The sequence below is a fragment of the Lithobates pipiens genome, unplaced genomic scaffold (assembly GCF_037356315.1).
Source record: "Lithobates pipiens isolate NorthernLeopardFrog02 unplaced genomic scaffold, aLitPip1_a1.2 Scaffold_13, whole genome shotgun sequence".
Classification (NCBI taxonomy): Eukaryota; Metazoa; Chordata; class Amphibia; order Anura; family Ranidae; genus Lithobates; species Lithobates pipiens.
The window spans coordinates 326,328,259-326,341,804 of NW_027507718.1; the positions used below are offsets into that span (position 1 = coordinate 326,328,259).

Here is a 13,546-nt window from a genome sequence, read left to right on the forward strand (position 1 = left end):
ACAGAAAGCTTTGTATTCTCTAATGGGTTCATTTAATACAAAGCTCTCTGTGACTGGGCAGAAGGAGGGGAGGGGCAGCAACTCTGTAGCTAATGGGGAGGAGAGCAGCGTTGGAGCATCAAAAGTATAGTGATAGCTATGCTCTCGGTGGTCAGTACAAATGTGTAGCACTGACCCCCGAAGGAGCGGCTGATTTAATTGGGCTTACCGTTACCTTCTTGACCTCGTGTATGTCTAGGGGTTTCCCGAGGTAGATGACCCAAGAACTGCAGAGACTGACACCAGATCCACTTGAGGGATTTTTTTTGCAAAGAAGAAGTAGACAAAACACAGTCTCTCAAAGAGGGTTAAAGGGTTCAGGTAGAAAGTCCAGGTCCTCTTGGAACTTAGTCAAATAGAAAAGTCTCCCACATTAGAAAATCCAGAGAATAGCCATTCACAACTGGATCCTCACTCTTATCGGATAGTCCTTCTCTTACTAAGCCTAGCAGCTGATAGAGTGCTCAAGCAAAGCAAAGTCTCTGCCACAGAATTGCTGTAGGACACTTGAATAAAGTCTCTGCCACAGACTTGTTGTAGGACACTTGAATAACTGAAGGATGTAGACAAACTTATAGAACCCTCGTATGGTACCAGGATCTTGCAGCCAGTCCGGCGATACCATAAGAGACCAGATTCGCTTGGAGTCTTTCAACTAAGCCTCCAGGCTCCTTCTGAGAAGCCAGCCTTTTGTGTAGCCTTCTCCCAAAGAGTCCTCCCCTGGATGCTTCTCCAGTTGCTGGGCCTCTCCACAAACCGAGACGGCACCGGACCATCTCCGAATCCTCCCTCCAGTTACTTTTCTAGCCAGCCCTGAGACTCAAAATTGGATGGATCCGCACCCCAGGCCATGAGAGCATTATGGGGCTGGTCGGGAGGACCAGGACCAAACAGACAGAAAGCACTTCTGGACCAGAATCCCGAAGCGCGTGACGTCAGCACCTTAAGTACCCTCTCCCAGAATGCACAGCAAGAGGACACTCCCACTGGGCTGGTTCCGAGAAAGAATTGGCACTCAATGCACCTAAATGGACTGCGCTCTCACACCTGCCAGAAATGACAGCGCCACCTATGGTCAAGCAGAACACAATGCAATCCAACTAGATGTAAATGAACCCAAAACCAAATTGCAGTTTCAAGAATATTAAATGACAAAAACACATAGCGCATGCTCTTCAGGAGCCGGGGCTACAAATGTAAATTGTAAATTGAAGCGATACATCCACGAGGTGGCATACACTACCTTGGACTTAACCCATACCCATAGTATTCTAGCACATTTTAGAAAGTGACGGAATTCCTGGAGTTTAGCTTTTGCTTTTGAGCTCCTATTTTAGAGTCCCATTCTACCTCAAAAAAATTCTAAAATTAAATGCCGGCTAATCCACTATGAAATTATTCTCTCCCATAGTCTAACATTGATAAGCAAAATTATAAATTGTATATGGCCCCTAGCAGGGGTCAGAAGGTTGCATATGAAATTAACAATGTCTAAATGGTTGCCTTCTTCTGATCTCTGTCTTAAAACATGGAGACCTCTGATGAAAAATGTACTAGCATGTTTATGTTCATTAGAGATAAAAGTAAATATGTCCGTATTTGTCTGTGTATAGAGAAATGACATAACTAAACTGTAATATTCAGCAGTAATACATTATATGCTCCAAAGCACAAGAAGCAATTAAGATCAAGTGATTCATTGTTACCTTCAGGGAAAATCAACCTTTTAAAGCACTTGGAATGTGGAACACAGCAAAACCCTACAGAAAGCTGAAAATAAATCTTTTTTTTAATTTTTTTTATTTTTATTTTTTTTTGCGTTTATATGCAAAATAAAGAAATAAACATTTACAGTATTCACAACATGATTTTTTTTATCAGTAATAAAGAAGGCTGAGGATGCAGCATATCAAGCTTTGTTGACTCTGGCCACAGATTTTACAGCATGCTGCCTGCTAAAGATAATGACAGGCTAATGATAAACACATTATCACGGCTGATGTTTTAGATATTATTGCAAAACCATAATAAGTAAGCTGCTATGCAATCTAAGGCTAGGATTTTTCCTACTCACCTTATGATGAGTCTGAGCCATTTCATGGTGTATGTTCTATAACATATTTAGCAATCAGCTTGCATCACATTTGGATATGGAGAAGATAAGAGCTCCTATTTATTACCGTACTTGAGATTCAGCAATGATGATGTACACAGTGGATTAACCAAAAGAAACCAATTAAATATATAACTGATATTATTAGGGTACACTGTTGTGATTGTTTGCTATGGCTTCTTATACAGGACATACATATAGGACAATAAAACTACTAAAAACAGGAGACTGGTACTAATTGCATTTCTGGATGACAAGACGTTGTTGTAAGTCTCCATCACCATATCCTCAATGCACAAAGTTCCCTGAACTTTAGAGATGAATGACTGTCAATCTATGCCATACCTCCAAAAAAAGAATCCAGTCAATAGGGTAGACTTACAGGAAGTGTAAAACAAGTCTGTCTCAGGCACACCAAACCACCCCATCAAGTAAGAAAGCAACAAAACCAAAATAGATCTTGACTTGATTGAAATTACATCCATAGAAACCACAATCAATTTTCCTCACCCCTTCACAACTAGCAGAAGTCTTGTTAGTCCTCCTATATATTATCACAGCCACCAGCCATGCTATTGACTACCATAGAGAAAGACAATGTTCCAAAAATGCAGACAGATGAAATGAAAAAAGAACATAATTTGAACTCAGTTGTAGTCCTAGTGGTAGAAGTATTTGTGAAATATCTTTTTTTTTTGAAATGTCAGAAATGTAGATGATCCTGCTGGTGTACTGTCAAGTTTAGCTAAACAATAAACATAAAATATATGCAAACATTTTTTGGTGTTGGATACAGTGGCCAACCCTTTGTCATTTTTTTTTCGCTGTGTACCTGCTGGGTAAATTCATCTTCTTGGATTAGACCTAGGGAAATCCAATGTTTTTGAGTGGTCTCCGAGGCAAAGGGTGAAGATAAATCATCCAATGGTGACAAACACACTGTATTGTCAAAAGTATTGGGATGCCTGCCTTTACATGCACATGAACTTTAATGGCATCCCAGTATTAGTCTGTAGGGTTGAATATTGAGTTGGCCCACCCTATGCAGCTATAACAGCTTCAACACTTCTGGGAAGACTGTCTACAAGGTGTGTGTCTAGGGGAATGTCAGTAAAGTTCCTCCACCCCAAACTCGCTCATCAATGTCTTTATGGACCTTGCTTTTTGAACTGGTCCAAATCATTTAGTGGTGGGGGATTTTGGTGTGTGGTTGTTTTTCAGGGATTGGACTTGGCCCCCCAGTTCCAGTGAAGGGAATTCTTAAAGCATCAGCATAAGACATTTTGGACAATTTCATGCTCCCAACTTTGTGGGAACAGTTTGGGGATGGCCCCTTACTTTTCCAACATGACTGCTGACCAGTGCGCAAAGCAAGGTCCATAAAGACATGAATGAGTGAGTTTGGGGTGAAGGGACTTGATGGGCCTGCACAGAGTCCTGATCTCAACCTGATAGAATACCTTTGGGATAAATTAGAGTGGAGACTGGGAGCCGGGCCTTCTCGTTCAAAATCAGTGCCTGACCTCACAAATGCGCTTCTGAAAGAATGGTCAAACATTCCCATAGACACACCTCTAAACCTTGTGGAAAGCCTTCCCAGAAGAGTTGAAGCTGTTATATCTGCAAAGGATGGGCCTACTTAATATTGAACCCTATGGACTAAAACTGGGAGGCCATTGTAGTTCATATGCGTGTAAAGGCAGGCATTCCAATATAGTGTATCTAAGATGGGAATTGCTTTTACTTTGGGGATATTTCTTCTTATTTCCAGTTGCTTCTCCAAGAAAAGAAGTGTCAAGAAAATTCCCCAGAGGGACACAGATGGCCAGAAAAAAAAACTAATAGGTAACATAACCCTTTCCTACTCTATCAAAAAGGGCTTAATAGGGTGTGTGCCATGTTGGACATTTCTTCAATAGTTTTTATTGAAATTGTCCAATAACAGAGATATACAATGTATAGAATGTGTAATAATCATATAGAGTTGCAGGTCAAAAAGGTACAATTATGTAGGCATGTACAGTAATAACCAACAGGGAATGAGCAAATAAAATAAAGTTTGAAAGGATAGGTTGTCTGGTGGTTGTGGTGCTTCCCTCCCCCAGGTAACAAAAGAGCTCCCATCTGGGGTTCCTGGGGGAGGGAAGCACCACAACAGCCAGACAACTTATCCTTTCAAACTTTATTTTATACGCTCATTCCCTGTTGGTTATTACTGTACATGCCTACATAATTGTACCTTTTTGACCTGCAACTCTATGTGATTATTACACATTCTATACATTGTATATCTCTGTTATTGGAAAATGTCAACCTACTGTATATTCAAACAGAACACAAAGGAGTTAAACTTGCTACCACATCATGACTGTAAGAACAACTTGTCATCTAGTTCAAAGGGAATTCAAAGGAATTTCTCAGCACCAGACCACCTCTTCCATTCCAACCATGATAGTTTACTTTTAGCAAAATTACCTCCGCTAGAGGCCATTGTCGTTTCATAGCCATAGTGTAAATTTACTATGTCTAATGTATTTTCAACGGTCGGGGTTCGATTTGTCTTCCATAATCTGGTTATATTCAGTCTGGCTGCCAACAGAATGTGCGTAGTGACATGTCTAGCATAGTGGGGTATCGATTCTATGTTAAGGTTCAAGAGTGCTAAGTCGGGTGTTGGGATTCATGTTGGACATTTCATACTGTGCGCAAACACATACCACTGCCTCCTCATATTCCAAGGCACCTGGTCAGTTACTTTTAAACCAGTGTTTATGAAGAAACAGCTATTTCCGTATGCTTATCTTTGGCCAATATTTTGTTTGCCTCTTCAAGAACTGCACATGCCCTCTGGCCTGGTTACAAATTACAATATGAGCATCTAAAAATACTGTAAACTTCAAAGTTGTGAGTCTCAATTCATTGACGTGTTAAAACCTGCATCCAGCAAATAAATGAGAAATGAGAACTTGGTTCTCCTATATTAAAATAAATGAGCATGACCACAAGAATTTCAGCTTTGCTTTGCACATCTAATTGGGATCAATTAAAAGTTGGCTGAGCAAGCACTTTAATTCAGTTCTTGCCAAGAGAAAGAGTGTTGCCTTGGGAATGAAATACTCCGCAATACATTTCAATGCTATGTGCCATGACAGTAAGCTGTGGAAGGATTTGGAGAGTCTGCCTTATGGTAAATGATTGCAAGGCAATTAGGAATGAAAACATCCTGGTAGCTAATCATTTCAGCTGCCTTGAATAACATGACACTGTTCACTTGCTTTTTTTTACCTTCTGGTGTCTTCTATTAAATAGAGGGTTAGCAGTTGCTTTGGGATATGGAAAGACATGATGCTCTCTGACATCTGCTCCCGAACACAGATCCACTTGTTGTCAGATGCGGGGAATCGATAGAACTTGTAGATTGGATTCTTTAACACTGGTGGGTGAAACAGAGGAAAAGTTTAGCATTTTTTTAGAGGAAAACGGTGTAACACTAAAGATTGTTAGAAACTATGGAGGACATTTTTCAACCAAATTAGCGACACAATCAGTACCGTCAGCAAAGTTTCTGCTACAGGTTTGCAAACCTGTGCATCTGCACCCGGGGCAGCAAAGTGCAACAGTTGGCAAAGTTCAAAGACAGATTTATTACAGAAGACAAGACAGCTTTCCACTCTAGGCACATGCATACTTGAAAAGTGGTCAGGGTCATGTTTCATTCAGTCACACATGCAATTTTACAGCAGCGAAAAGGGGAATTTATGATTTAGGCTATACGTTTGTAATTAATCTCTCTTTGGACTAGGGTTGCCACCTCATCCCTTTGAAACCGATCACATATTAATTACACATATTCTGTGGCTGATTAAGTTGTTAATTAAACTCACTCGGTGCCTTATCTGCATTAAATTAGCCTCGGAACCTGTGCAATTCATATGTGTTTGGGTTTAAAGGGGTGAGGTGGCAACCCTACTCTGGACTTCTCTTCCTGCTCCTGTTTAGAATTGCTTTACTTTGTGACAGCATTGAGTAATAGACAAAAATGAACATTTATTTTGCTCTACAAAGTTTTTGATCCAATGGACACAATAATTAACACATTACGTTGGCATGGGAAGCAATGCAAAATTAAGTCCTTTGTAACCACAAATGTAGGATTAACCACTTCAGCCCCGGAAGATTTGGCTGCTCAATGACCGGGCCATTTTTTGCAATACAGCACTGCATCGCTTTAACTGACAATGGTGCAGTCACACGACATTGTATCCAAACAAAAGTGACGTCCTTTTTTTCCCCACAAATAGGGCTTTCTTTTGGTGGTATTTGATCATCTCTGTGGTTTGTACTTTTTGCTATGATAAATATCCCCCAATTTTTTTTTTTTTAAAGCCAATTTTTTCCTTAGTTTAGGCTGATATGTATTCTTCTACATATTTTTGGAAAAAAACAAAAAAAAACGCAATAAGCATATATTGGTTTGCGCAAAAGTTATAGCATTTACAAATTAGGGGAAAGATTTATGGCATTTTTATTTTTACTAGTAATGGCAGTAATCAGCGATTTTTTATCGGGACTGCGACATTATGGCGGACAGATCGAACACTTTTGGCACATTTTCAGAACATTGGCATTTATACAGTGATCAGTGCTATAAAAATTCACTGATTACTGTGTTATTGTCACTGGTAGAGAAAGGGTTAATAGTAGGGGTTGATCAAGGGGTTAATTGTGTGTCCTAAGGAGTGATTCTAACTTTTGGGGAGATGGGACTGCCTGAGTGAGGAGGCCGATCATTGTTCATACTTAGTATGAACAACAGAACACTCTCCTCACCCCTGACAGCACAGAGATCTGTTTGTTTACATTGACAGATCTCTGTTCTGTCTCTGTGTTGAGCGATCGCGGGAGCCCTGCGGTCATCGCGACCGCCGGGCACGTGCATCGGCTCCATCGGCGAGCATGTACCCCCTTTTGGTCAAAAGGAGAACCGACATAAGGTAATGTTGTTTCGCCCATGGGAGCCAACCTGCCACGGTACAACTGCGGCGGCTGGTCAGGAAGGGGTTGATAATGGATAAGACCATATTCACCTAGGCCTACTTTTTTTTTTATAATTGTAATTTTTATTAATTTTTAAAGCAAAAACAAAAACAATACACTAGAGCATTAGAAAAATCAGTAAATATAGAAAGATATAGATCAAGATGTAAGGCATAAGTTACAACAGACAGAGGAAAATGTCCACAAACGCAGGCACAAGGGTGAACTGCGTATTCATATCTCGTACTATAAATAACAAACAGTCAGTGTAAATCAAACAAACCATTCTGAGCATCAAGAGGTCGGAGGCCAAAAAGAGGCAAAAAGAGAAAAAAAAAAAAAAAAAACGAATATTCACATGGTCAGCATAGTATGTCCCCGGGAGGGGAGGGGGACAAGACAGGGTAGGGAAGGGGGGGGGGGGGACGGAAGCCATCAACAAAGGGCCCCGATCGGTAGCTGCAGTCAGATGGACATACCGGCAGGGGGGGCCCCATATGCTGATCGATCCCAGGGTTCCCACACTTTATCGAACTGGGGAACCAAATCATGTACCGAGGCTGTCAAATACTCCATTCTCCGAATCTCAGACACCAGTTGGAGTAACCTAGGCCAGGGGGGAGTTGCATTGGACAACCAACACAATGGGACAAGCCTCTTAGCAGCAAGCAAAATGTAGGAAACCAGTCGATTGGTGTTTTTAGGTATACCTGGTATAGGGAGACCCAGCAAGCAATATAGGGGATCAATCGGGAGGGATACCCCCATCAGCTCCACCACCAAAGACCCCACCGCTATCCAGAAAGGCTGTATCAAAGGGCATGTCCAGAAGATATGGAACAATGACCCAATGTCAAGGCCACATCGCCAACAAGATGGCGAGACTGAAAAATCGTATTTGTGGATGACATCGGGGGTCTTATACCAAAACATAAGGATTTTTATTGCTGTTTCCCTTTGCGTAACACACTTAGAGGATTTGAAAGTAGAGGATCAAATCCTATCCCACGTCTACAGGGAGATAGGCTTGTCCAACAACTGAGACCATCTACTCATATACAGATGCGTAAATTCAGTTAGAGGGGTCGACTCATGGAGGATGCGGTGAATAGAGGAAATTAAATTAGGTTGATGTGGGCCTTGAGCGCAGAGGTGCTCAAAAGCTGTGGGAGTGTCAAGGGTTAAGGTCGGAGATTTAGAGTTAAAGAAGTGTCTCACCTGTAGGTAGACCTAGACACCTGTGCTAGGTCCATGCTTTCCCACATGGGGATGCACAGGTGTTTTATGCATCCTTGTGCAGGCAGTCCCATTCATGTCAATTGGGATGCAGCAGCTGCAGGTACACAGCTGATGCTCCCAATTGACATCTGTGTTGGGGTCCATCTGTAAGCACCCACACCCATATGGCTGTCATATTGGGAGCAGTGGCTGAGTTTGTGCAGCTACTGCATCCCAACTGACATGAATGGGACGGTCTACAAAAGGGATGCACGGAACACCTGCGAATCCCTGTGCGGGCACGCATGGCCCTTGCACAGATGCACGCTTAACACGTTGATGTGGACAAGGCCTACTTGTTATTTACTTTGCAAGAAATACTTCCATTTGGAGTAAAAACGTTTGTGAGGGGTTTATGTCAGAAGCTGGGATTATTCAAAAGAGCTTAGGCTAATCAGCTATTCTGAGACTCATTCTAAAGGACACCTAAAAATTTGAAAAATAAAAACTGCTAGTGCTGTCCTGCGTTTCCCGCATCTTATGCTGACAGTTTCACCTTAATATTTTCTAAATCACTGGTCAAAACAAATATGCAAATTAGAAATTCTGACTTCAGGTCAGAAAAGCCAGATAGCTATTTTTTTTCCAAAGGATATTTGCATATTCCTCTGATAAAGGGTTTCTTTAAAAATGCTTTCAAGACACAAAGAACTGCCCAGAGCCAGAGAAGGACTAGTTTTGCAATCTTACTAAAGCACTGCAATCAATCGTCTTGGTTGGAAAAGTTGATTAGTGTATACCCAAGTGGTTAAATGTTGATTGGTGGATGCTCAAATGGAGAACCCCTAACTACTCTTACTAAGGGCTTTTTCACCCTCTTTCTGGCAATGAAAAATCCCATAAAACCCAAAATAACCTCACAAATGTACATCTGTTTGATTTAAAGTCCTAAAATGTAATAATCCTCAACTTCACCTCTAATCCCAACCAAGGAAAACACAGATTTCAACAAAAAGCTACATTTTCCTGTATTTCTTCACAACTTGTCCACTTCCTTCCTGCCCCTGATCAACTGTTTACATTTAGAGAGGCAGCATCATAGGCATATATCATACTAGTCACTAATAGAACTAAACAAACTAAATGCATACATAATTACACTACATCATCCATGGGATAAAACATCCTTGTAAGCTTCCATGCACATTCTATTGACCAAAACAGATTGATTCAATTCGACAGCAGGTATTTCTGACTTCTGAATAAGGAACCAGTTTGATCCCTATAAAGTGTCTGCCACATCAATAACCACACTTAGACATTTTGTGCTAAAAGCAAAACTATGCACCCCAAAGCTACACACAGTGTGGAAGGGCCTATAATTACTTCTGGGGTAATGCTCAGGGTAGCCGCTTAAGAGGAGGCAACACCAAACTACAACAATTCATTTGTAAACAACAACAGAAATGAAAGATGAGGAGGTGCAGGCACTACTCAAAGGAAAGATTTTCTGCAAACTAAAAAACATGATCCTGTTTCAGTATTTTGCTTGATCGACTGTACAGCTCAACGGTTATGTATTTCAAGTTGACAATATGTTGCTTATAGTAGTGAGTCTGGTTTCATTTAAAATGAATGAGCTCATCCACTTACACATCATATTTGGATGCAAGGAGGATTAGAGACTTTAGAAAGGAGAAACATTGGGACTAAAACAACATAAACACCAATGGGGGCCATGGCTCCAGATGAGAGATGTACTAATAGATGGTCAGACTGTGTTTGCACATACAACTACTCTTTCAAATCCATGAATAACCTAGCAAATTTTATCTGGCTTTAAAAGCTTGCTAGATAAAAGAGTTTATGAATACCAAATAGGCAGTCCACTTTGCAAGGGAATTTTCCATTAGCTTAGTGAATGTGGCAAAAAATCACTTTGCAAAGAATACTCAATTGCATGCAAGGAGCATTAAAAAACTGTATTTTTGCTTACACATGATAGAAGCCAGCAAAGCTTCACCTAATTTACTAAGGTAGGGGCAAATTCTCTTGCAAAGTACAAATTCTCTTTGTACTTTGTAATTGAAAAAGCCTATTTGTCTACAGTAAATCCATTCCCAGATCATGTTTTAGGCAATGAGAAACAGAGAACCCTTGCAAGTCATTACTATGCTGCATTCTGCCAAGTCATGACAACATTTATTAAGGGATATGAGTGTATGTGTGATGCAGCAACTAACAATATATACTTTAACATTTTAAAATACCTATAGTCCTCTGCTTCCTGCCCTAACAATACACCCTACATCTGTCCAAGCGTTCCTCACATGCATAAACCTGATTTATTTACTTCATCGCTGCGTAATGAAAGAACCGATAAAACTGACTTGCTATAATTTTGCTGTATTTATAACATGGGATATAATAAATGCCATAATTACGGTGTGTTTACACCAGATATGTGGGCTCAACGACCTTCACATAAAACCCTTTATTTAGATAACCATTAAAAAACTTCCATGAAGTACTACATGAACTTCTTTATTCCTCATAAAACACCTGAGTTATGGTATCTGCATTCACGGTTAAAGTGTTTACAGTGAAGAGCCCCAGGAAAAATAGTAGCAAGTCATTTCTATTTTTAAACATAAAACATAAACTGCATATTTAATGACCATGTAGACGGGTTAAAAAAAAAAAAAAGCAGTTAAAGCTGGCAAGCCAAATGACTAATGCTATGACATTTTCTATTACCTGTGAAGAAGTTAAGGTAATTCATTACTGGAAATGTCTACCACTTTCACAAACGCTTAGTCAAGATTTACGGACCAGTTTCCAGTGACTTATATAATACCTTGTACAATACAATATGTACACATTTAACATTTTGCCCAACAAAGTTGAACTTCATCACCTACGCCAGCATAGGAGCTTGCAATCCTTCCTATAATCATAGACACACATGGGGACAAACTGTTGGTGAAAGTCAAAACACAGTTATCTGTTGAAAAAAAAAAAAACAACTACCTACCAGGGGTCCTATAACAAAAATTATGCAATACTATAGAAAGAACACAGAAACTGGACAGTCACTGGTAGAACCTCCAACAAGGCCTCGGTTATAACCAGCTAACTATCATTCTGTCCCAGAAACTAGATGGATTTCAACAATATAGATAATTTAGCAGTTAAGATTCAAACAATAAATCAGAAATCTATGAAGGAATGGGTTTGCTAAAAATCTTTTTTTTTGCATTTACAACTTAAACAAATTCTAATTGTCAAAATATGCTAAAAGCAGCATAATTAGTGACTAAACCACTTTTTACGAGTGACTTTCCTGTAAGCCCCCATCCATACAAGCCTTCTGCGTTTGTTTTATTTAAATGAAAGAGAAATTTATCTGGGAGGTACAAATGATCTTTGTACTTTCTAGATCAATTTCTCTTGCATTTAAAGGTTCATTCACTTGGTTACTCTGTCCTGAGCAGCATTCAGAACCATTTGTATTTTTTATTGCTGAGCTACCCATAGAAAGTGGATTGGAGTGTATAGGCTGTACAGACTTACCAGCAGGGATGTCTTTAACAAGGGGCAAATGAGGTAGCTACCCAGGCCCAGTCATTGTTTGGGGGCCCAAAGCATCTGCCCCTTGAGCCCACAAATAGTTTTCCCAGTGTAGCCAGGCAGCCAATCCTCTTTGCCCCCCGACTCATCTGCCTGCTCTCTCTGCTAGTTTACTGTGCATACAGCCGGCTGTGCTGTGACAGTGAGAGGTGAGCTACGAGTTGTACAACTCGCAGCTTGCCTACCAGAGTTGGCACAGGCAACCCACAGTGAGCAGACACCTGATCGGAGGGATCTCTGCTGCTGTGTCACTGGGAACATGGATCAATGCAATTTTTTTTTTTTTTTTAACATTTCTTTTTTTGGTAGCAGTGATTTTTTTAATGCTAAAAGAAAAATATAGATAAAATATAGATAAAATTCACTGAAAAAAAGAGCATGGGATCCCTCCAGTCCATTACCAGGCCCTTTGGGTCTGGTATAAATATTAAGGGGAACCCCGAACCAAAATGTAAAACAAAAATTGCGTAGGGGTCCCCCTAAAATCCATACCAGGCCCTTCAGGTCTGATATGGAAACTAAGGTTAACCCTACGCCAATTTTTTTTTTAAATGGCGTAGGGGTCTCCCCAAAATCCATACCAGACCCTTATCTGAGCATGCAACCTGGCAAACCACAGAAAAACAGGGGGGGGACGAGAGAGCGCCCCCTACCTCCTGAACCATACCAGGCCACATGCCCTCAACATGGGGAGCGTGCTTTGGGGTAGCCCTCCAAAGCACCTTGTCCCCATGTTGATGAGGACAAGGGCCTCATCCCCACAACTCTTGCCCAGTGGTTGTGGGGGTCTGCGGAATCTCGAAGCCCCCTTTAACAAGGTGATCCCCAGATCCCGACCCCCTCTGTGTGAAATGGTAATGTAGTGCAAATGTAACCCTACCATTTCACAAAAAAAGTGTCAAAATGTTAAAAAAAAGACACAGCTTGGGACAAGTCCTTTATTAAAAAAAAGAAAAGATAAAATGTCCCATGAAGTCCATTCATCTTCTTATATCACTCCGCCAATAGACCGAAAAAAAACAAAAAACCCTACTGATCCGCCTCCATGGGAGACTCCCACCGTGTGAGGCTTCAGTGCCTTGGACAGTTTTTATATAACTGAGGACGGGGCCACCTGGTGATGTACCGGTGACCAAGCCCCTCTCTGATGCACGGGGACGCCCCCTGTAGCCTGGTTTTTAGGGGGACCCCCGCACATTTTTTTTCCATTTCGGTGTGGAGTTCTCCTTAATATTCATACCAGACCCAAAGGGCTTGGTAATGGACTAGGGAGATCCCAACATTTTTGATACATGTCTCCTGGGGCAGGCCCCAGTTCCCCAAACACTTTATGACAATAACTTGCATGTAAGCCTATAAAATAAGCACTTTTGATTTTTCATGTTAGTGTCCCATAGACTTTAACGGTGTTCCGAATTTTCCCCGAACACCGCATATTGTTCGGTGTTCGCAGAACATACGAACAACCAAAGTTTGGCCTGAACTTATGCTCCGTCCGAACCATTCGCC

General features: G+C 40.9%; 1 protein-coding gene across 8 annotated transcripts in view; it reads right to left on the minus strand.

Annotated features, from left to right (window-relative positions):
• Positions 1-13,546, minus strand: part of INPP4B (inositol polyphosphate-4-phosphatase type II B) — an 851,608-nt gene that overhangs the window by 280,776 nt on the left and 557,286 nt on the right. For all 8 annotated transcript variants that reach the window (XM_077476952.1, XM_077476955.1, XM_077476953.1 and 5 more), the window contains one exon: positions 5,438-5,585. In XM_077476952.1, the coding sequence (XP_077333078.1) occupies positions 5,438-5,585 (148 nt within the window). The remainder of the gene's footprint in view (positions 1-5,437; positions 5,586-13,546) is intronic.